The sequence below is a fragment of the Eleutherodactylus coqui genome, chromosome 8, assembly GCF_035609145.1.
Source record: "Eleutherodactylus coqui strain aEleCoq1 chromosome 8, aEleCoq1.hap1, whole genome shotgun sequence".
Taxonomy (NCBI): domain Eukaryota; kingdom Metazoa; phylum Chordata; class Amphibia; order Anura; family Eleutherodactylidae; genus Eleutherodactylus; species Eleutherodactylus coqui.
Window position 1 is genome coordinate 7,812,869 of NC_089844.1, and position 22,808 is coordinate 7,835,676.

The window sequence follows — 22,808 nt, forward strand, 5'->3', positions numbered from 1 at the left end:
CAGTAACATCTCCAACACAGTATATGTCCCCCAGAGTGCAGCCAGTAACATCTCCAACACATTATATGTCCCCCAGAATGCGGCCAGTAACATCTCCAACACATTATATGTACCCCAGAGTGCGGCCAGTAACATCTATAGCACATTATATGTCCCCCAGAGTGCGGCCAGTAACATCTACAACACATTATATGTCCCACTGAGTGCGACCAGTAACATCTCCAACACATTATATGTCCCCCAGAGTGCGGCCAGTAACATCTATAGCACATTATATGTCCCCCAGAGTGCAGCCAGTAACATCTACAACACATTATATGTCCCCCAGAGTGCGGCCAGTAACATCTACAACACATTATATGTCCCCCAGAGTGCGGCCAGTAACATCTACAACCCATTATATGTCCCCCAGAGTGCAGCCAGTAACATCTCCAATAAAGCAATCCCTCACACATCGATGTCAAGGAGTTATGAAGCTTGCAATAGGCCGATACTAATCGCTCATTTCTTCAGGCCCCTTTCTGATCCCCTCTGTGTGATGCTGAGGGTTAGATCCCGTTGTCACCGTATCAATTTGCTTCCAACCAGTGTGACTGACGAAGAAAAAGGAACAGAGAGCGACAGCGTGTTGTAGCGACGTATTGGGTTGTAGCAGCGCGTTGTATTGTTGTAACGGCGTCCTGTAGCGGCATGTTGTAGAGGTGTAGCAGCGAGCTGCAGTGTTGTAGCGGCGTATTGTATTATTATAGCGGCATGTTTTAGTGTTGTTGCAGTGTGTTGTAGAGTTGTAGCAGCGCGTTGTATTGTTGTAACGGCGTCCTGTAGCGGCATGTTGTAGCAGCGTGTTGTAGAGGTGTAGCAGCGAGCTGCAGTGTTGTAGCGGCGTATTGTATTATTATAGCGGCATGTTTTAGTGTTGTTGCAGTGTGTTGTAGAGTTGTAGCAGCGCGTTGTATTGTTGTAACGGCGTCCTGTAGCAGCATGTTGTAGCAGCGTGTTGTAGAGGTGTAGCAGCGAGCTGCAGTGTTGTAGCGGCGTATTGTATTATTATAGCGGCATGTTTTAGTATTGTTGCAGTGTGTTGTAGAGTTGTAGCGGGGTGTCGTAGCGGCATGTTGTAGTAGTGTGTCGAAGTGTTGTAGGGGTGTGTTGTAGCGTTGTGTTGTAATGTTGTAGTGTTGTAGCCGTGTGTTTTAGTGTTGTAGCGGTGTGCTGTACAGTTGTAGCGCCGTGTTGTAGTGGCATGTTTTAGTGTTGCAGCGGCGTGTCATATTGTTGTAGTGGCGTTTCCTCGTAGTGTTGTAGCAGCATGTCGTACATTTGTAGCGGCATGTCGTAGATTTTTAGTGTTATAGCGGCACGTCGTAGTTTTCTAGCGGTGTGTTGCAGCTGTGTGTGGTGTCGAGGTGTAGCGGGGTGTTGTAGCACCATGTTGTAGTGTTGTAGAGCTGTGTTGTAGCGGTGTGTCGTAGAGGTGTAGCAGTGTGTCGTAGTGTTGTAGCGGTATGCTGTAGTGTTGTAGGGGCATGTCGTAGAGGTGTAGCAGTGTGTCGTAGAGGTATATCAGTGTGTCGAAGAGGTATAGCGGTGTGTCGTAGAGGTGTAGCAGTGTGTCGTAGTGTTGTAGCATCTATCGGTAGTGTTGTAGCGGTGTGTCGTCGAGGTGTAGCGGGGTGTTGTACCGTCATGTTGTAGTGTTGTAGCGGCGTGTTGTAGAGGTGTGCTGTAGCAGTGTGTCGTAGTGTTGTAGCGGTGTGCTGTAGTGTTGTAGGGGCGTGTCGTAGAGGTGTAGCGGTGTGCTGTAGTGTTGTAGGGGCGTGTCGTAGAGGTGTAGCAGTGTGTCGTAGAGGTATAGCAGTGTGTCGTAGAGGTACAGCGGCATGCTGTAGAGGTGTAGCAGTGTGTCGTAGTGGTATAGCAGTGTGTCGTAGAGGTACAGCGGCATGCTGTAGAGGTGTAGCAGTGTGTCGTAATGTTGTAGCATCTAGCAGTAGTGTTGTAGCTGTGTGTCGTAGAGGTGTAGTGGTGTATTGTAGCGTCGTGCTGTAGTGTTGTAGCAGTGTGTCGTAGAGGTGTAGCAGTGTGTTGCAGCGTTGTGCTGTAGTGTTGTAGCGGCGTGTCGTAGAGGTGTAGCAGTGTGTCGTAGTGTTGTAGCATCTAGCGGTAGTGTTGTAGCGGTGTGTCGTAGCTGTGTGTCGTAGAGGTGTAGTGGTGTATTGTAGCGTCGTGCTGTAGTCTTGTAGCGGCGTGTCGTAGAGGTGTAGCGGTGTGTTGCAGCGTTGTGCTGTAGTGTTGTAGCGGCGTGTCGTAGAGGTGTAGCGGTGTGTCGTAGAGGTATAGCGGTGTGTCGTAGAGGTATAGCAGTGTGTCGTAGAGGTACAGCGGCATGCTGTAGAGGTGTAGCAGTGTGTCATAGTGGTATAGCAGTGTGTCGTAGAGGTACAGCGGCATGCTGTAGAGGTGTAGCAGTGTGTCGTAGTGTTGTAGCATCTAGCGGTAGTGTTGTAGCTGTGTGTCGTAGAGGTGTAGTGGTGTATTGTAGCGTCGTGCTGTAGTGTTGTAGCAGTGTGTCGTAGAGGTGTAGCAGTGTGTTGCAGCGTTGTGCTGTAGTGTTGTAGCGGCGTGTCGTAGAGGTGTAGCAGTGTGTCGTAGTGTTGTAGCATCTAGCGGTAGTGTTGTAGCGGTGTGTCGTAGCTGTGTGTCGTAGAGGTGTAGTGGTGTATTGTAGCGTCGTGCTGTAGTCTTGTAGCGGCGTGTCGTAGAGGTGTAGCGGTGTGTTGCAGCGTTGTGCTGTAGTGTTGTAGCGGCGTGTCGTAGAGGTGTAGCGGTGTGTTGCAGCGTTGTGCTGTAGTGTTGTAGCGGCGTCTCGTAGAGGTGTAGCAGTGTGTTGTAGCATTGTAGTTTGTAGCGTTGTGGTGTAGCATCGTGCTATAGTGTTGTAGCGACGTGTCATATAGGTGTAGCAGTGTGGTGTAGCTTCGGGCTGTAGCGTTGTGTTGTAGCGGCGTGTCGTAGAGGTGTAGCGTTGTAGTGTAGCGTCGTGCTGTAGTGTTGTAGCGTTGTGTTGTAGCGACGTGTCATATAGGTGTAGCAGTGTGGTGTAGCTTCGGGCTGTAGCGTTGTGTTGTAGCGGCGTGTCGTAGAGGTGTAGCGTTGTAGTGTAGCGTCGTGCTGTAGTGTTGTAGCGTTGTGTTGTAGCGGCGTGTCGTAGAGGTGTAGCGTTGCAGTGTAGCGTCGTGCTGTAGTGTTGTAGTATTGTGTTGTAGTGGCGTGTCGTAGAGGTGTAGCAGTGTGTTGTAGCGTCATGCTGTAGTTTGTAGCGTTGTAGTGTAGCGTCGTGCTGTAGTGTTGTAGCGGCGTGTCGTAGAGGTGTAGCGTTGCAGTGTAGCGTTGTGCTGTAGTGTTGTAGCGTTGTGTTGTAGCGGCGTGTCGTACAGGTGTAGCGTTGTAGTGTAGTGTCGTGCTGTAGTGTTGTAGCGTTGTGTTGTAGCGTTGTGTTGTAGCGTTGTGTTGTAGCGGCGTGTCGTAGAGGTGTAGCGTTGCAGTGTAGCGTCGTGCTGTAGTGTTGTAGTGTTGTGTTGTAGTGGCGTGTCGTAGAGGTGTAGCAGTGTGTTGTAGCGTCATGCTGTAGTTTGTAGCGTTGTAGTGTAGCGTCGTGCTGTAGTGTTGTAGCGGCGTGTCGTAGAGGTGTAGCGTTGCAGTGTAGCGTTGTGCTGTAGTGTTGTAGCGTTGTGTTGTAGCGGCGTGTCGTACAGGTGTAGCGTTGTAGTGTAGTGTCGTGCTGTAGTGTTGTAGCGTTGTGTTGTAGCGTTGTGTTGTAGCGTTGTGTTGTAGCGGCGTGTCGTAGAGGTGTAGCAGTGTGTTGTAGCGTCATGCTGTAGTTTGTAGCGTTGCAGTGTAGCGTTGTGCTGTAGTGTTGTAGCGTTGTGTTGTAGCGGCGTGTCGTACAGGTGTAGCGTTGTAGTGTAGTGTCGTGCTGTAGTGTTGTAGCGGTGTGTTTACTGCTGTCAGTGTCGCTACATTTCCTTTAGATTATAGTCATTACCAGATCATCAGATTGAGCCGTTTCCTCACTTAATGACACCCCGCTGCTTGTGACTCGGGAAACCTGCAGGTTCGCTAAAAGGAAAGCGTTGCGGCGACGCTGTAATTATATGTTTGTGTTAATGTTCCTCTATGAAAAGTCTGTGAGTTATTTACTACAGAACAAACAAACGCTGCCGCCGTCGCTGAAGCATTAATTAGTGGGATGCCACGGTGTCGGCGGGATGATCCACCTGCGCAGTGCTGCTAGGACGCCGTCAGTAACGGGGCCGGGGCGCCGCTGCCGCCTGTTGTCTGCGATCAGATATTTATCTCTTTGTGGGTATTATTACCGTTATATCGTGGATATGAATCTGTATTAGTGCGAGCCGCGACAAAGCCGGGGGATGGGATGGATGCGGTAAAAGGCACTTAATACGTAATTGCAAACATTAAGAAATGAGGGATTGCTACCTGGATAAGTAACAGCGGGGCTCGGGGACGGCGGCGCAGCGAGCGGATCCCAATATCTCCAGCTGCGGTTTATTTACTCACTAATTACAGGCGTAGATTGCAGTAATTAGTGTGGAGACGGCCGTGCAGTGCTGGCGCCGCCATGAGGCTCTGGATCTGAGCAGCTCGCCATCTGCACGGATGCGCCAGTAAGGACAGGGCACTAGGGGCACCTCAGCTTAATGGTCAGTCAGTAAGATGGCGATACAGCCACACGTTGTATATTCTTTCTGGCAGCGATGACCGAGGGGCTTGGAATGTGTCTGTGGTCGCCGTCATTACGTTTGTCGCACGTTTCTTTGTGGCAGCCATGGCTGATGACATTGACGGCCGTGAGTTTGGCGCGTTTTGAGATATAACAGTCCCGGGGAGGTGCTGCGGGATACAAGAATCGCAGCATGTTCTATTTTTTGGGCGAGATTAATGCGAGCGCGATGCGCATTTTAATCTTTCCCATTTAAATATCACGTGATTTTCAGTGGCATTAACCCCTTAAGGACACGGCCTTCTTTGGGGGGGTTTCTGGCAAAATGTGTCACAATTGTAGGGAAAATCGCAAGTTTACAAGTGTGACATCCGATATGGCGCTCGGCCACGTGAATACAGCCTGAGTCACTAGCTCTCGAACCGGACGCAGCCTCCCGACCGCCGCGCTAATCGCGGTCCTACACCCTCATTGATGTCCATGGGGCCTCGCAGACCTCCCTGGAATCAGGCGTTTCTGACGCTGCGATCTTCGAAGTCTCTTCTATTTTTATGCATTTTCTCATTTCTGAGCGCACGCATCACCATGATGGGGTGATAAGGAGCGCTGTCAGACGCTGCACCGCGCGTTCAAAAACACCACTCAAAATGGTGTTAGCTATGCCGTGTTTGGAGTGACGTGTTTGGTACGCATGTGTCAGAGCGGCCTTAGAGTCCTTAGCTCTAAAAGTGCGCTTCACGTCTCGGAGCGTTAGCTGCGACCCAAGGCCCAGGAGCAATGGCGGCGGAGCGGGTCGGGGGTCAGTCTGGCCGTCTGCCTCCATTCAGAGTAAACAGGCAGACACTTGTAGATGAATGACTGCCTGTTCACACGGGCGATGCAGCGGCAGACCAGTAATAAAGATCAGCGATCCATCCCTCCCTTGGTGTATTCACACCTAACAATTATCGCTCTAACGAGCGGTTTGCACAATTATTGCGCCACGTTAGAAAGCGTCAGTGAGGCCCAACATACATGTAATGCCTGTGTGCAGCAGCCTTGCCATGTTGTCATTGGCACATCTTACGGCACTCTGTGGCAGCTATGACTGAAGCCCCTTTTACATGGGACGATATTGCGCATATTGCTCGTTTGTTTCCATGGTGATTGTGCTCTGTGATAAATCAGTGATCGAAAATGATCGTCATCGTGCCGCTACGTTGGCCCATGTGAACAGGCAGAGTTCTCTGGCGCACTGTGCCTCTCTGCACTGGCTGATGATCGCTGCCGGTCGCTGAGGTGGCCACTGCCTTGGGAGCGGCGCTGTCTGCTTCCTACATGCAAGCTTTGACCTAGCAAGCAGCTGACCGGAGAGGGTCCTTGGTGACAGACCCCTGCCGATCTACTATGGATGACCTATTCTGAGGACTGGCTATCAGTAGTTCTCACCCGGACAACCCCTTCCAGGGGTTTCCAGGCATTCAGCCCCTCGTAGTACTGTTGCCCCATCCTCTGGGGTTGGAGACGGAATTGTAATACAAGGCTTCGCCCCCATTCCAATCAGTACTGGGAAGGTTACATGCAAGAGATACCCCTAAAGTCTAACTGGGCTCTCTAAAAGCTTTTGACAAATCCTAGGCGCATGTGGAGGGAGATGTCTGGGGGTCCGGGGGCCGGGACCCCACGATGGCTAGAAGGAGCCAGCTGAGGCTCTTGGGTAGGCTCTGTCTCCATGTATGGACCCGTCTCCGGCCAGTGACGGTGATCGCGCTCGGCGCTTCCGCTGCTGTGTCCTAGCCGTTGGTGAGGCTCTCAGCAGCCGGACCCCCAGAGGTTGGTGACCCCCAGCGATCCAGACTCCACATGTCCCTACGATACGTGAAAAGTCTTCAGAAACCGATTTATAACCAACCTCTATATAAGCCTGTTATCAGGACCGATGGCTGGATGGGATTTGTATGGTGCTGCGGGAGACTAGATAGGCAGGACTGCAGTAGAGGCCTTGCGGAGGGGAGCCGGGTGCCTCTCCGTCCCCCATTGCTCCCAAGCCCAAACAATTCTTACTTGTGTCATGGATTTTCTTAATGATTTTACATTTTCTTTCAGTTTTGTTTGGAAAGCTTCTGATTGGACGGACTGTGAGATCTCATCGCTGACGGAGCAAGACGCCACTGCTTCCCGGGCGGAGGACGCAGCCCAGTGCGGTGGCGGCATTAAGACTCGTCAGGTGTTCTGTGTCCAACGTATCATGGAGTCCGGAGCCAACAAAGAAGGTCAGTGGGGTGAGCGTGCGGCCAGATCGCCATGATTAACCCCTTCACAACCAGCCTGTTTGCGCCCCAATGACCGGGGGGATTCTGGAAGTCTGGCGAAGACCCCCGCGAGGTTTACCGCATCCCAGTGATCCTCCCCGCGTTCACCCGTTGCGCCTTGTACTTTATTTAGGGGGTAAACGTAGACGATACGATTTGTGTGTATTTATTAAAAATGGCAGAAATGGGGAACATTTTTAAAAGTCGTCTTTTTTCCATTTTTTCACCCGCGGTGCGGGACGTTAGCGCACAGAGATTGTTCCGACATTTATTTCCGCTTGTTTACTTTATTTTAACTTCCATGTAGTTTCGTGTGGGTTACATTGTGCGGCACGGTTTGTGCACATGTTGGCGTGGAGCCGCGACAGACTTCACTGAAAGGCTGAAATCAGCTGCAAATCACAATCCGCCACGTGTGACCGACAGAAGGAAGGGTGCGACCACCTCGTAACTAACTGATTGTAGTGGAAGGGGTTAATGTGGGGTGTTGTACACACTGACAGGAGGTGGAGATACGGATATGTATAGTACAAACTCTGTGATTGGCTGTCAGCGATGACATCAGCAGGACCTGAACCAATCAAGTCCCGATGATGGAACCCAAGCAGATCGCTAACAACAGCCTGTCTGGGTGTTTTACCCGCTATGGGGGGCTATGATCAAGGGGGGGGCATAAGTTTGTACACAGAGCCCCGGCAGCAGCAACGTAGGAGTTATTCCAGTCGTAAACATTTATCCTCCAACCAATGGATGTTAGATCTGTAGGACCGACCGCTGAGACAAGGAGCTCCCATTGACTATTGTGCAGCTTTAGGGCAGCCGCCGGAGGTTGGTAACCAAGTATATGTGTATTAGACATCGGCGTGGGCGATGAAGACGCTGTCGGGAAGTTGGTTTGAACTTGTTCTAAGTGAATTGAAGGGAAATGAAATGCCAATCGACGCCCAACATGGAGGCCAGAGTCTTTCTTAGAAGATATCGCTCGGTGGGACATATGAAGGGTGACATATGCAGCGGGCGGTGGTCTTGTGGAGGCCGTGGGGCTGACAACAGTTTGCTGGTCACTCCGGGATGACACTTGTACTTTACACAGTGTATAACCTTACGTGGTACTCACTGGAGCGCGTGGCCTTGGACACCTGGCAGCATCGAGTCACCTGCCCCTCAGTCCTGGCCGTCAGCCGCCGTCTCCACACTGAGATGCCAGACGTCGTTGTTGCCATGATTTACCAGTCTGTCCTGTTACGACTGCCCGGTGTCTATGTCAGGCCGATGGATTGTTACACCTGATGGAATGATAGGATCTCATCCAAGCAAACACAACATCGGCAACGCACTGTCTAAGAGATCATTGCGCTCTCCGTCCGTACGCCACGAGAGCTCCGCGCGCACTTGCATTGGGTCCCATAATCCCAGGCTTGATTCCTACCAAATATCGCAGCCCCAGCTCCCCACTCATATCCGGGCCCATGGTCCTTGTCGTGGGCACACCGGGGGATTTCTACGGCTGACCTCTTACCTGCGCTGGTGGGTGGCATGCCCTCGACCACACATGATGCTATGCTCTCATGTAATTGGCACCCTAACTTCAGCCCCCGGATCTCAGGGCCCATTTGGTCCTCTTTGTCCCCTGGTCTTCAGGGTCCTCTTTGGCCCCGTTTAGGGTCCTAAAGCTGATCGCACCTGTAGTTGCATCTGCTGCTCTCTTCTGTTGAAGTCCATTTATATCCAAGATGGCTGCCAGCAAGAGAGGGGCGAGGCTTCACTCTTGTGACTGGATATTCGTGCCAATGTTCGGTGGATGGATAGGGGGTATTTTACTGCACTTCTTCTTCTGTCGTCCCTCCAATTCACGGGTTCTGAGTTGCATTTTTGTTAATTCAAGATGGCCGATGCTGTCTTCAGATTACCTAATGCCCACAGTGGCCAATCAGAGAGCAGTGTGCATCAGATGGTTAGAAAGCCACGGCAGCCATCTTGGACAGCAGAGCCGGCGGATTGGAGGGGCGGCAGAGAATGAACCAGCTCCCCGCCCATCCGGGACAGAATTATGTCCAGAAACTGCAGCGCCTCTTTAAATCCTTCCGACCTCCGCATTGTCCTATGCAGACTGAAGGAGTCAGATGAAGTCTAGGAGTCGCCCTGCTAATGAAATCTCACAGTCAGGGCTTCGTCAGACGGCCGCGTTCATCCGGGTATTTGCGCATTACTAGAGAGAGAATGGAAGCATTGGTTTCAGTGGGTTGGTTCTTCGGAGCGCGTCTTGGAGGTAAAGAGAAGGACCTGATCCGTTTTCTCGTGTTTTGCGCAGCAAAGACTCGATAGACGTCTAGAGAAGGTGCGCAAATACGCAGGGGGACGAGAGAAACGCGCAAAACACGGGGGAAAAGAACCCATCCGGACCTCGTTAGGCTAATTAGTCTTTTAATCCACGGAAGGGGTGTGTCACGCTGGTGTGAACTGGCCCTGCGTGCGCAAAAGTACAGTAATATGCGCAGACAGGCGTGCAAATCTAACTCCTCCAACCTCATTCATGTGCAATAAGCTGCGCTGCGGCGAGCGTTCCTGTGCGTGCGGTCATATCAAGAAGCCTGCAGCCGTGTTTCAGCGTATTTTTGAGCACAGCAGAATCCCGTCCGCAAAACGCAGAGAGTAAAGCCGACCGATCCCATTCTGACTCCTCCTCCGTGTGGCGCGGAGGCCGCCGGGAGGTGCGCAAACACGGACATCTGCACGCGACCACCGGCCCGCCCCAGGCTAATTATCTCTATCAGGGCAGGGTGATTCCCCACCCGGTGGACGAGCGGCGCCTGCACAATTACACGCGGTATATGGACAGGCGCATGCGCAAAATACTTTCAATCTCTGAACAAAAAGTCGCGCAGGAGCGAGCGTATTTTGATTTTCGCTCGTCTGTCGCCGCCCTGAGGCTGCATTCAGATAACAGTATGCATGCTGCGCCCAGCGCTCATTAAACAGCATGCAGTAGCGTCTGTACGTGCGGCGACTTATCAGTCCATGTGGAAAACTAGTCATGTGACTAGCCTCACCAGTACGTGGAATCACGGACCGCATGCGGCCGGAATATATGTCCGCCCCAATGGCCCTTATGGCGACGTGCGGCTTACAGTCAGGGTAAAAGGAAAAGCAAATGTCTTAAACGGGTTGATGAGGACGGACAGGATCAGAAAAACATGGCGGCGCTTCCCACAACAGCACCACAGCTGCTTCCAGGTTGTGTCTGGTATTGCAGCTCACCCTCCTTCACCGCGATAGGACTGAGCTGCAATACCACAACCCAGGACGGGAGGCGCTGGAAGAAAGCAGCCATGTTTTTCTGGTCTTGTACATCCCCTTTAAATGCTACAAATGATTGGAGAGTCACCTGTGAGGGTAAACAATGTTGTTTTGGCGCAGCGAGGAGATTTTCCGCACTTTCGGTCCTCCGTCGTCTCTTTAGTGCATCTTCGCTCTGTAATTGGTTTACATTTTTCGAGCTTGTAAGATGAAAGTGGCGATTTAACACGGTGAACGCAGCTTTAATTAAAATTGATGGCCGTTGGAATAACTATTAAAGAAGCGCCGTGACGATCCATCGCGGCTCCTTCTAATCGAAAATCTCAAAATTATTAGACCGGCACAAGCGCGCTCCGTAATTTGCAATGTAAACACATCTTCTCCCCGGAATCTGAGACTGAGCCGTATGGGTTCATTAAATTATTCACTGCGATGTCTCCAAATAGTTTGTATTGTCAGATAAAAGGATGTTCTGAGTAATACTCGCTGATACGAGCCGAGCGCCGCTGCGCCCTGAAACAGTGGCAGCGAATAGCGGCTGAGTGCAGACGGAGGGGATTGTATCAGCCATCTATTGTCTCCGGATGGAAATTATTTTTACAAGTTCAATTTAATTGCTGAACAGAATGGGAGTTCTAGAAGGTGACGACTCGTCTGCTCCGCTACATTGTTGCATCGCTTTGTCTTCTGACCTTGAGGCGCGCCGCTAGATCAGAACGTGTCGCGGTGCACATTCTGTCCGGTCTGCCGCAGCAGCTTACCGAGGAGGTTGATATGTAACTTCATGGGGAAACATTCAGGAACAAGTAACCTGTCGATGGAAATGAGGCTGCTAGGCTAGGATGGACACTGTGCTGGCAGGTTATTTGTGGAGGAATGGAGGGAATAGTGCTGTCTCTCCTGTGACACACTGACTTTGCAGGGACAAGATAACTCACTGTTACGGTGTCCGTTTCCTTGCCAGTGTCCGCAGGGTCTGCTCTGTCTCAGAGTCCTTCTGGCGGGGTTGAAAGAGACTCCTCTTTGGCCTCCTGTACTCCCCTCTTGCTAGCTCCATGATTAGGCCTCCTCCATCACTGGGCTTCTCTTCCCCACTGGGACCGGCCCACACTAGACTAGCCTGGCTAGACCAGCCTAAGCTAGTCTCTCCCTACTCACTCCTAGTCTCTCTCTGTCTATTCTCCGACTCCCTAACCCCACCTATGCTCTGTCCTTTATACCTCACCCACTAACCAATCTTGGGCTATGGTGAAACCTCCTACCCAATCCCAGTCCTAGATAGGGGCGACTGACAAGTAACAGAGTGGGTTAGGGTGTATTCAACACAGTCAGGCAGGGTTAGTTTGAGAAGACACTAGACATTAACTACTTAGTGATCCAGACAAGGCCAATACATATAGCAATGCATTAACACACACATATATATACACACACCACGAGAGTTAGCTATGAAAGTGCTGTGGGACCCCCTCTCTGGGGTACTGCACTGCTTCATTGAATATTATGGGACTGTGTGCTATCTGTGTGTCGTCCATTATTTTCAAGTCCGAAACAAGGATAAAGGAACGCTATTGTGACAGAACCCTTTAATTCAGCTGCCGTCACTTGGAATCTGTCAAGTGGGTGGTCTCCTCCACTCACTGCCAATGGCCTAGGGTAAGTGGACACTTATCCGGGTTGCTCCTCCCATTGACAGTGAGTGGAAATTGGCACCCACTTGGCAGATTTAAAGTACCAGGAGGCGAATCTAACACAGGTCGGTGGGGGTGAAGGGGTACGAAGAATAAGTGCGATGGAGTTAGGGAGGCCGCTGTAGCAGGCCCAGCGGAGCGGAGGACGTGGCAGGTCCACTTTAACCCCTTATTGACCAGGCCTGTTTGCGCCTTAATGACCAACTAATGTTTCTATTTTTTTCCATCATCACATTCCAGAACTTATTACTTCGCCCATCCCCACGGCCGGACCAGACTGTTTTCTTACAGGACAAGTTGTAGTTTTAACAGCATCATTTGGGGTACATATAATGTATTATTTAACTTAGGGGGATTAGAGAAAAAAAAAATTCCACCATTTGTTTTGTTGGATTTTATTTTTACGAAATTCAGTGTGCAAAACCAACCTTCCGAACCTTCCTAACCTTTCGAACCTTTCGAACCTTCCTAACCTTCCTAACCTTCCTAACCTTCCGAACCTTCCGAATAGAGATGAGCGAGCATACTCGTCCGAGCTTGATGCTCGTTCGAGTATTACGGTGCTCGAGATGCTCGTTACTGGAGACGAGCACCACGGCGTACTCGTCTCGATTAAACGAGCACTGATCATTGAATTCAATGGAGCCGGCAATACGGCCGGCTCCATTGAAAGCAGTGGGCTGCCGGCGATCTCAGGATGAATTTTCGGGAAGGGCTTAAAAATATAAGCCCTTCCTGAAAATCATCCAAAACTGTGTATTGCTGTATTGCTGTATTGCTGTATTGCTGGCTCCATTGAATTCAATGGACTAACATTGTTCTTCTCTGCCACAGCTGTTACAGCTATGGCAGACGAGAACGATCTTTATGCTGACAGTGCGGGGGGGGGGGGTCTCACTCTTGCCACTATTGTGGCTTAATAGTGAGACCTCGGAGCCCGAAATGCAGCCCTGCATGTTGCTCCTCGCCTGCCCTATCCATTTCTGTGTTTTTTACATGACTTTGATGATTTGCTAAGATTTTCACAAATGAAAACCTTAGCGGAGCATCGGCGATATACAAAAATGCTCGAGTCGCCCATTGACTTCAATGGGGTTCGTTACTCGAAACGAACTCTCGAGCATCACTGAAAGTTCGACTCGAGTAACGAGCACTTGAGCATTTTGGTGCTCGCTCATCTCTACTTCCAAGCCTTCCTAACCTTCCTAACCTTCCAAACCGTCTTGACCTTCCGAACCGTCTTGACCTTCCGAACCGTCTTAACCTTCCTAACCTTGCGAACCTTCTAAACCTTGCGAACCTTCCGAGCCTTCCGAACCTTCTTAACCTTCCTAACCTTCCGAAACTTCCTAACTAGAGATGAGCGAACGTACTCGGATAGGCACTACTCGTCCGAGTAATGTGCCTTATCCGAGTACCTCCCCGCTCGTGCTGAAAGGTTCGGGGCGCTCTGCTGCTGACAGGTGAGTCGCAGCGGGGAGCGGGGCAGAGCGGCCGGGAGAGAAGGAGAGAAAGATCTCCCCTCCGTTCCTCCCCGCTCTCCCCTGCAGCTCCCCGCTCCGCAGCGCGTCCCGTACCTTTCAGCACGAACACAGCGGTACTCGGATAAGGCACATTACTCGGACGAGTAGTGCCTATCCGAGTACGTTCGCTCATCTCTATTCCTAACCTTTCAAACCTTCCTAACCTTCTGAACCTTCTTAACCTTCCTAACCTTCCTAACCTTCTTAACCTTCTTAACCTTCCGAACCTTCCTAACCTTCTGAACCTTCTTAACCTTCTGAACCTTCCTCACCTTCCGAACCTTCCTAACCTTCTTAACATTCCGAACCTTCTTAAACTTCCAAACCTTCTTAACCTTCTTCTCCGGCGGCAACAAGTTCAGCTTTGTTGTGTTTTACTATTTTTGTACACACAAAGAAAACTTTTTTTTTAAAGATCTTCTTTTGTGTCGCTGTATTCCAAGAGGCAGCGTATCGTTATTGTTCCATCACCAGCGCTCAACGGGGATCGCTGTTTTTTGCAGGATGAGCTTTATTCATCATTTATCCAATTTTTGGGACCAGATGACAGTTTGATTGGTCTATATTCCATTTTTCTCTAGAGTCCAGATTAACAACCTGCAGCTCCGACATGTTTGGTACTTTTATTTTTAACGACGTTCACCATGATATGTGAAACTATTTCTGCAGGCCGGTACCATCGCATCAACGCCAAATGTATGCAGGTTTTTTTGTCCTTGAAATCCGTGAAGCGTGCGCCCCATGGATTTACATTGGTTATTCAGACGCAGATTTTCACGCAATCGTATTTGTGTATGTAAAATTTATGTGCGCAAAACACAGAGAATAGAACCCAATGATGTCAGTTGATTGGTTCTCACGAACGTGTTTGGCATCTGCATTTTGCGCAAAAATAGGACCTCCTACCTGCAGGTCCAGAAGAGGAGAGACTTCTTCTGCCGCTGTTTGGCGCACACAGAGGATTGTCTTAGTAGAGAAGAGCGCAGTCCAGAGGGGGTTTCACAACATAGAGCTGTCCAGACTAACTGGGGGGTCTTCTATGACTCGGGGGCTCGATATGAAGGAAAACCATATTCACAACCCACAAATATTGCGCCAATATCAGGCACGCTGGCGGCTCCGATCACGCATGAAGCTCTAGAAGTAACACATTACTTGCTGGCATTTTCAGACTCATTTGCTTGTGAAATACTCAAATGTCGCTAAGCGCTGGAAATAATTACGTTTGTGCGACCGGCAAATGACTAGTTCATTTAAGCGTCTGTCCTTCCCTGGAGATCGTCCCTCGGAGAGAGGAGATAGAACTTTATAACCCGCTTCATCGTCCCCAGCTGGTGAAAATGAACTGAAAATGATTGCAAATGGCACAATTCAAACTTTTGGCAGAACATTGATATTAGGCTGTGGAATAATTGAATTTGCTGTCATCTGCTCGGCGGTTCTGCGGCCGGTGACTCCCAGGCAGAGTTTAGTGCAGCAAACAAGGAGGTTTTATTGAGGTGTCTGCAGATCAATGGCTGGAACAGATGTACAACGTAGATTATCTGAGGCTGGGGGTAATAAAACGCGCCGCGAGCCACCACTTACCCGTCTAGGGGAATCCCTTTAATCTGGGCATTGGATAGTCAAGAAGTTATCATAGTCCAGTACTTGCTTCCAGGGTTATTTGCTACAACTCAGGGGCCCAGTATATGTAAATGGGGCCGCTCCTAATGTTTGGTACTTTGAGTAAAACAGGATCATCTTTATGACTGCAGACGCACAGGGTGTCAGCCACCAGCTTATAGGAGGCACCAGGCAGATAGAGGCTGGGGGCAATTACCCCTTCTAGGTCCACCTGGCCAAATGATCTTCTTCCTCTGATCTTCTCCCCTCAATACAATCCTCCTTTTGTACTCACACCTTCTCCTTCTCACCACACTGTCTTTCACTCTACTACTCTTAGCTTGTTCCTTCCTCTTCACTCCCCAACTCTCAAATTCTTACTCCAGCTACTCAGCTCTGACAGGAATCAACCAGCCCATGTGGAGAGTTGCTCCACCAATCAGCGACTCTCTCACCCCTAACTGTCCTGCCATTCAATCATTGTGTCAGGGATCAAACCAGGGATCTCCTGCACTCCAGCTGCTAGTTCTCACTGCTGAGCTATCCAGCCGGTGGACAGTTTCCTTGCATGACTCTCAGCCTTATTCCCTAATTCCAGTTACTTATTTCCTGCCTCCAGCTCCTGACCCCGCCTTTGACTGTCCCTCTGACTTATGACCCGACATCTGTCCAAATGTGTTTAAATATTGTGGAGGTTTGGTAGGGAAATCAAAGGAGTTGTGAGTGCCGAGGGCAGATGTCTTGTGTGCAGGCAGGTCGATCTGCGCACTGAAGATCTGCAGTCTGTGTCGTGACCACATGGCTACCCGACAGCAGCGCAGCTGGAGCGGGTGTTGGGTGGGACTCCAGGGTGAGTGCTGCAGGGCTCAGGGAGTGGGCACTAGAGAGCCCGGGGCTCTTTTTCCCAGACTTGGTCTTCATGTTTAGGCTGGTGGCTAGTTTTAAATGGCTAGCTTCAGAGCATTATGCCCATGGGCTTCTGGGCACGTCCTGGCCATCTTCATATTACAGGAGGAATCGGATTTAAAGGAGTCATCCAGTTGTAAACCATTGGGTTCTCTGCAGGATAGTACATGGATAGTGTCTGCCGCCCAGGATCCTCTCCAATCAGCTGCTCATCAGGCTAGTGTGCTCGTGCACAGATCTGCTTTCTGTAGGAAATAGAGAGCTCTGTTCCCAGTGTAGTGGCCAAGCTTGGTATTACCTCCACAATGGGAACTTTGCCTGTAATATCAAGCCTATCAAGATGGATTCTTAATTGTGCCTTTCTTTCGACAAGGTGGAACACCGGTGATGGGGGGTATCAATGGCGACGGGAACAGAAGCTTCTCCATGGAGAGAGTTCTGGATTTGCAGCACGGCAGGAATCCATCCAGTAGTCGGTTGCGTTCTATCCCAGCTGAGCTGAAGAGGCGGTTGTGGCCTGAAAACACGTTTTTCTGCTGATTTTAAGCTTTCATCCAATAAAAAGTTACTATTTATTCTTTAATCGTTACCTCGTTTTGGAGAGTTGCGCCTTGTGGCCAATTTTTAGCTACTTCTCATACGTTCCGTGTAAAAGAGGCTTTAGTCGTTGACTGGAGCAGCCATAAAGTACTCACCTGCTGCTGCAGTCTGTCCAGGAAGGAAGTGTGCGTCTCCCATATCGGTCTCATTAGATTAGTCGGTTTGGCCGTCTCATTGCCATCGCTGATTGGCCCTTCCAGACCCGTTGCAGACAGCAGCTCTCAGCCCCTCCTCTGGTGCAGTGAGCAGTTCCATTATGCCAAATTATTTTCCACACTATGATGTTGGTGCAATATTTGGCACATCGTTGCCATTACATCTCTATGGCAACATAACACATTGGGGTGAGTCCCTTACAGGACAATGTGAGATCCAGCAATGTCCTTGATGCTAATATTACCCCATACTGGAAGAGGAAAGGGGCTTTACAAGACCTAAAACAAAAAAGTTAGAAAAGGCTTAAAATGAACAAAAATTGCATACTTGACTATCCTGGTGGCTCTCCGTCCAGCGCTGCAGTTCACCGCACGGAACACGGAAGAAGTGGCGGGCGGTCGCATGCCGTTCATTGTGCAGTTGATCACTCAGCCAGTCACAGGCTTCAGCGGCTGTAGAAGAATCCCCACTGGAGCCTGAGAGGTGCTGAGCGGTCACCGGCACAATGAGGGCACGTGACCACCCGACGCTCCCTCCGGGATCTGTGCGGCGGGCATCAGGATAGGCGAGTAGTCAACTTTTCTTCATCAGCCCTTCCAACGTTTTCTGTAGATCTCAGAAAGCCCTTTCAGTGATGACCTGGCTGAGCGTTGTCTATGTGGGACTAATGAGCTTTATACATCTATTAAAGGGGTATTCCAGTTATGAAGCAAATTTTCAAAAATTCCAGCTATGAAAGGTGTTTATGCCCAGCTGGTTGTGGGTGTAACTTGGGCAACCACCACCTTCTCCTGTCCTCCATTACTGATGTTTCCCTACATCGCTATTGTTCAATATGGCCGCCACATCCCTGCTGACACGCAGCTTGAAACTACATTTCCCACAATTCACTGCTCTGTACTTCCTTCCTGCACTGCCCTGTTATTGGTCAGCAAACCAGTCCAATCCGAGCTGTAGAGCTGGAATACCTACTGGACGTAACCATGGCAACCTGGGAGTAAACACTTCAGAAGGTGATGGTTTATAGAGCGACGGACACAAAATACAGAGCAGAACCGCAGACTGTCCACGGCTTCACGGCATAATCCCCCGTAAGTATGGCTAGGAGGTAGGTGGTCAGCGCTCGGCGGCGCGTGACGATAAGAACTTTGAGGCTAATGAATAGTTTTGCTTGGATTGGAGTTTCAGCCATTTGGCTCTTATCATCTCTGTATTGTGAGGATGTAATTAATGTAGGGGGCGTCCGCGTCTATTAATAAGAATTCTCCGGTTTCAGAAGCTTCTGGAAGTATTTTCAGTAGTTTGGCCGTTTTGTTCTTTTGTCGCGGCGCGTTGTATTACCGCACGATAATATCCTGCTAAATGATATTAATTAGCGAGAAGTTTCCCTATCGGCTCTCTGGGGGCCGGCGGCGGTTATTATGTAACTGCTTCAATAATCCTGTAATACGTGTAGAGCGGCGCTGTGGATGCGGAATGTCTTATGAGCTTGTAAATAAAGAGGGGAGAAAGTCGCACTTACTGAGGCCGCTTAAAGTTATAATAACTAGAATCCAAGATGTCGCGGCTCTGATGTGCGGTAAACTATTAAGAAACAAATCCAATTATTTTCAGCCTAGGGAAGATATCGCCCACATACGGCACCCGGCGCTCGCCGCCACTACGCCTACAGCACACGGCTCTGTCATGGGAAAAATGATATATACTGCACTGCCTGTATTGTGCAGAAAGCAGCAAGGTAGCAGCATACCCACATCAGAACAGCTCATTACATAAATACAGCACCAGAACCAAGCTCAGTATATAGATACAGCACCAGAAAGCTCAGCAAATAAATACAGCACCGGAACCAAACTCCGTATATACATACAGCACCAGAACCAAGCTTAGTACATAAATACAGCACCAGAACCAAGCTCAGTACATAAATACAGCACCAGAACCAAGCTCAGTACATAAATACAGCACTAGAAGCAAGCTCAGCACATAAATACAGCACCAGAACCAAGCTCAGTATATAGATACAGCACCAGAAAGCTCAGCAAATAAATACAGCACCGGAACCAAACTCCGTATATAGATACAGCACCAGAACCAAGCTTAGTACATAAATACAGCACCAGAACCAAGCTCAGTACATAAATACAGCACCAGAACCAAGCTCAGTACATAAATACAGCACTAGAAGCAAGCTCAGCACATAAATACAGCACCAGAACCAAAGCTCAGTATATAAATACAGCACCAGAACCAAGTTCAGTACATAAATACAGCACTAGAAGCAAGCTCAGCACATAAATACAGCACCCGAACCAAAGCTCAGTATATAAATACAGCACCAGAACCAAGCTCAGTACATAAATACAGCACCCGAACCAAAGCTCAGTATATAAATACAGCACCAGAACGAAGCTCAATACATAAATACAGCACCAAAACAAAGCTCAGTTTATAAATACAGCACCAGAACCAACCTCAGTATATAAATACAGCACCAGAACCAAGCTCAGTACATAAATACAGCACCAGAGTCTTTTTCACAAGTCACGTGATTGACATCTTTAATGTCTCGATTCTGGATCCCCGAACTCTAACTGCTCCTCATAGATTTGCCCCCAAGGGTCTTGTTCTTGATAATCTTACTTCTACTGTTTGTGTAAGGCCCGCTGCACACGAGCAGAAATTCCGCGGCAGGATTTCCCGCGGGATTTCCGCCGCTGGAAGCCTGTATAGGATTGCGTTAACAAAGGCAATCCTATGCAGACAGCAGCGGTTCGGCCGCGCGAAATCTCGCGCGGCAAACAAACCGCGGCATGTTCTATCTCTGTGCAGGGCTCGCAGAGCCCCGCACAGAAACTTCACTCCCCGGCCGCCAGCTCCGGTCTTCGCATGCACCGGCTGCCCGGCAAACCGGCACATCAAACAGCTGGAGCCGCGGGCGCAGGTGAGCACGCACTGGTCCCTGCAGGCGCTCGGGTCGGGTCCCGCGGCAAGAATCCTCACGGCTGGATCCGACCCGCCCGGCTGCAAGCGGCCTTAGTGATTTGGATTTTCTTTTTATGGTTTTGTAATCCAAAATTAAAGAAACCGATTAAGTGTAAATACAGCGTTAGAACCAAACTTGGTACAGAAATACGAATCCAGAACCAAGCTGATAGAACTAATATAGTACCAGAACCAAGCTTGGTATTTAAATGTATCACCAGAACTAAGTTTGGCCCTGCAATACAGAATCAAGCTCATAATTACAGCGGATATCATCCTCAGTACAGATACAATACCAGAACCAAGCTCATAACAAAAATACAGCTACAGAAGCAAGGTCATAACATGAATATAGTAGCAGAGCAATGGTATGGTGGGGGCACAGATGGGCTGACAGTGGCGCCTTAGAACATCTGAGGGGGGATGACAGACAGGAGAAGCTGCTGCACAAAGGAAGAAGATCATCTGAGCAGGCCGATGTAAGAGGGGGCCATCATTACCAGCCTACATCCATATGGTGCCCCCCTACGAGCTGGATGACATGAGACCTAGAGGGAATGTATCTTGTCGTATTGACTAAAGTGACCTACAGGGCTTTAAGCCATAACCCAACAATTTTGGGGGTCTTTTTACTCTCCCCCAACAGTTGTTGTTGGGGTAAAGAAGAATCGGGCATATTGGTTTTCTGCATGCTGAATATCCAGTGCCCGCAGAAGGTAAGGTGCTACCAGAGCGCCACCGGCTTACATCTCTGCCTATTAAAGAAACCTGCATGGCCCACCGAGCCAAGTGTGCATGGGAGTCGGAGGGAATAGCTGCATGAGCGGTCAGCTGATGGCCGTCTTAAAGGGGTTTTATGGAATCAAAAAAAACTGATACCATAAAGTAATAAAGGAGCCATAACTGCCCGATCCGTTCCCCGCTGCTCCCGCCGCCGCGGTGGTCCTCGTGGGTCTTTGGTTCTCGTGCTATGCATCGCTCGGCCAGTGAGTTGCTGCCGGGTCACGTTGGTGTACAGTACAGGAACGTCATCACCCCCACCTTAGCCATCTTTTTTCTGATCTTAGAAAACGCCTTCAAGTGTAAAGTCATCTATAGCCCAGATGGAGGAACCCAACCTAGCCCGAGGGATATCCTGTACAAGTTCCTGGTTGTCATGACAACTTGTTGGCCATTATACGAGCAGCCATGTCTACAAGACGACCCCCATAAATCTCTGCAATGGTCGGGTCCATGCTACCTATGACTGTGGGTCAGATAACCACCTGACTTTAGCCGTGGTCACCTTTAACGAGAGCATTTGTGCCAATGATTAGGACTGGCAGAGTCCTACAAGCCGTGTGAAGTCTACGGCCCCCTCCCCAGATATTGCCCTCACTGTACACCCTCGGCTATCTTCAGTTGTGCGTTCCTGCCTATCTAGTCTCCAGCAATGCAGTCATTATACATCTGCCCTTTATAGAGAGAGTATTTATGAGCACGGCTGAACAACGGGGTATCAGCAGTTCCTGTGCCATCTAGTGGCCAGTGGAAAAACTACAGTTTTTCATCATTTTTTTGAATTTCTCCGAATTAATAAAAAAATGTTTTCCGGTTTCTCGGTGTCCGATTGCCTGGCTGGCCTGTAGATTGTCCACCTAACACTCCTGAACGTCCGCTTTCTACACCGTATAACGTCAGCCTGTGAGTAGGTAGACTATAGTAATTACCCAGAATGCTCCAGTTGTGAGGGTTCTGAAACAAAGCATCCGTCATGTCGAGCGGCGCTGATTAGACTGATAAATGCTGAATGCCAAGCGGTTTGTGTATCTCCCGGGCTGCAGATGGATGTATAGATGGCGGTAAAGTCTTCTCACTGCTAATCTTTTATATAGAACTTCTTTTCTTATCAAGACAAAGCTTCATGCGCCGCACGGCGAGCAGCGAGCGCGGCAGCGACTCCAACGGGCTTTATCTTACAAGAAGAATGCGCGGTATGGATTCTACACAAAGTCGTCCTTTCTTCTGACCGCCAGCTCTGATTACCGGGATGCAGCATGGATGGTATGTACAGCGGATGCGAGAGATAACCCGCACAGTCGGCGAATACCGTAAATGCTGGAGCTTATCTGGAGGAGATGCAGGATGCTGATGATGGTTGGCGGAAGTCGTAGGAATGATTTATGATGGAAACGCTAGGGCTTAATAGGAGGAATGCTGCAGCACTGAGGATCGCATTGTGATGGTGTACCAGTCTCTGCCACGGCCCGTGTGGACATTGTGTGAGGGGTCTTGATGCCAGTCATGGTGGCCATGGAATGATGTACATCACCAAGTGCTGGGCTTGGAGGAATATGCGCATCTGATGGACTCATGGTGCGGCACATCGAGCGCTGCAGGATGGGGCTCTTCTGGTAAAAGCCATTAAACAAGTGAACGACACTACCTGCCCTCCAATAATATAGATGGCCGATGAGCGACCCGGGCTCTATGACCTAACATTAGCACAAACAGTGATGGTATCCCAAGGGGTAGAGTCCGGTCTCCCTGCAGAAACACATTACACCTCACAGACCCCCGGAGCTGCAATCACGCGTCTTCGGTGTAGCCGTTTGTGGTTTACATGTGTGGGTATACTGTGTTTGCTGCTGATATGAAGCCAACATAATAGAGTGCAGGCCGTGGACGGCGAGTGAAGGAAAACAGCCGGGTGGCTATGTGCAAAAACATGACGTCTCACCAGTAGCGACCTGAAGGGTTTTTTTTTTCAAAGGGAAGTCCGGTTACTGGAGAACCCCGCTTCAATAGGACCCCTGTATTAAAATAATGAACGAGTCCCATCCCCCACAAAAACCATCAGCTAGTACATATAGTATCCAGCTCAAACCTAAAAGAGCAAATAGTGCGGCATCCTAGAAACTGCAGCGGAAAGTTGGACCGGAAAATAAGTGCTAGATATAATCTATAGAATCGTAGAATGGTATAGTTGGAAGGGACCTCCGGGGTCATTGGATCCTCCAGGGTCATCGGGTCC

At 49.7% G+C, this 22,808-nt stretch overlaps 1 protein-coding gene across 1 annotated transcript in view; it reads left to right on the forward strand.

Annotated features, from left to right (window-relative positions):
* THSD7B (thrombospondin type 1 domain containing 7B) overlaps positions 1-22,808 on the forward strand; it is a 543,321-nt gene that overhangs the window by 117,106 nt on the left and 403,407 nt on the right. Inside the window, exon 4 of the mRNA XM_066575161.1 lies at positions 6,827-6,993. Coding sequence (XP_066431258.1) covers positions 6,827-6,993 — 167 coding nt within the window. The remainder of the gene's footprint in view (positions 1-6,826; positions 6,994-22,808) is intronic.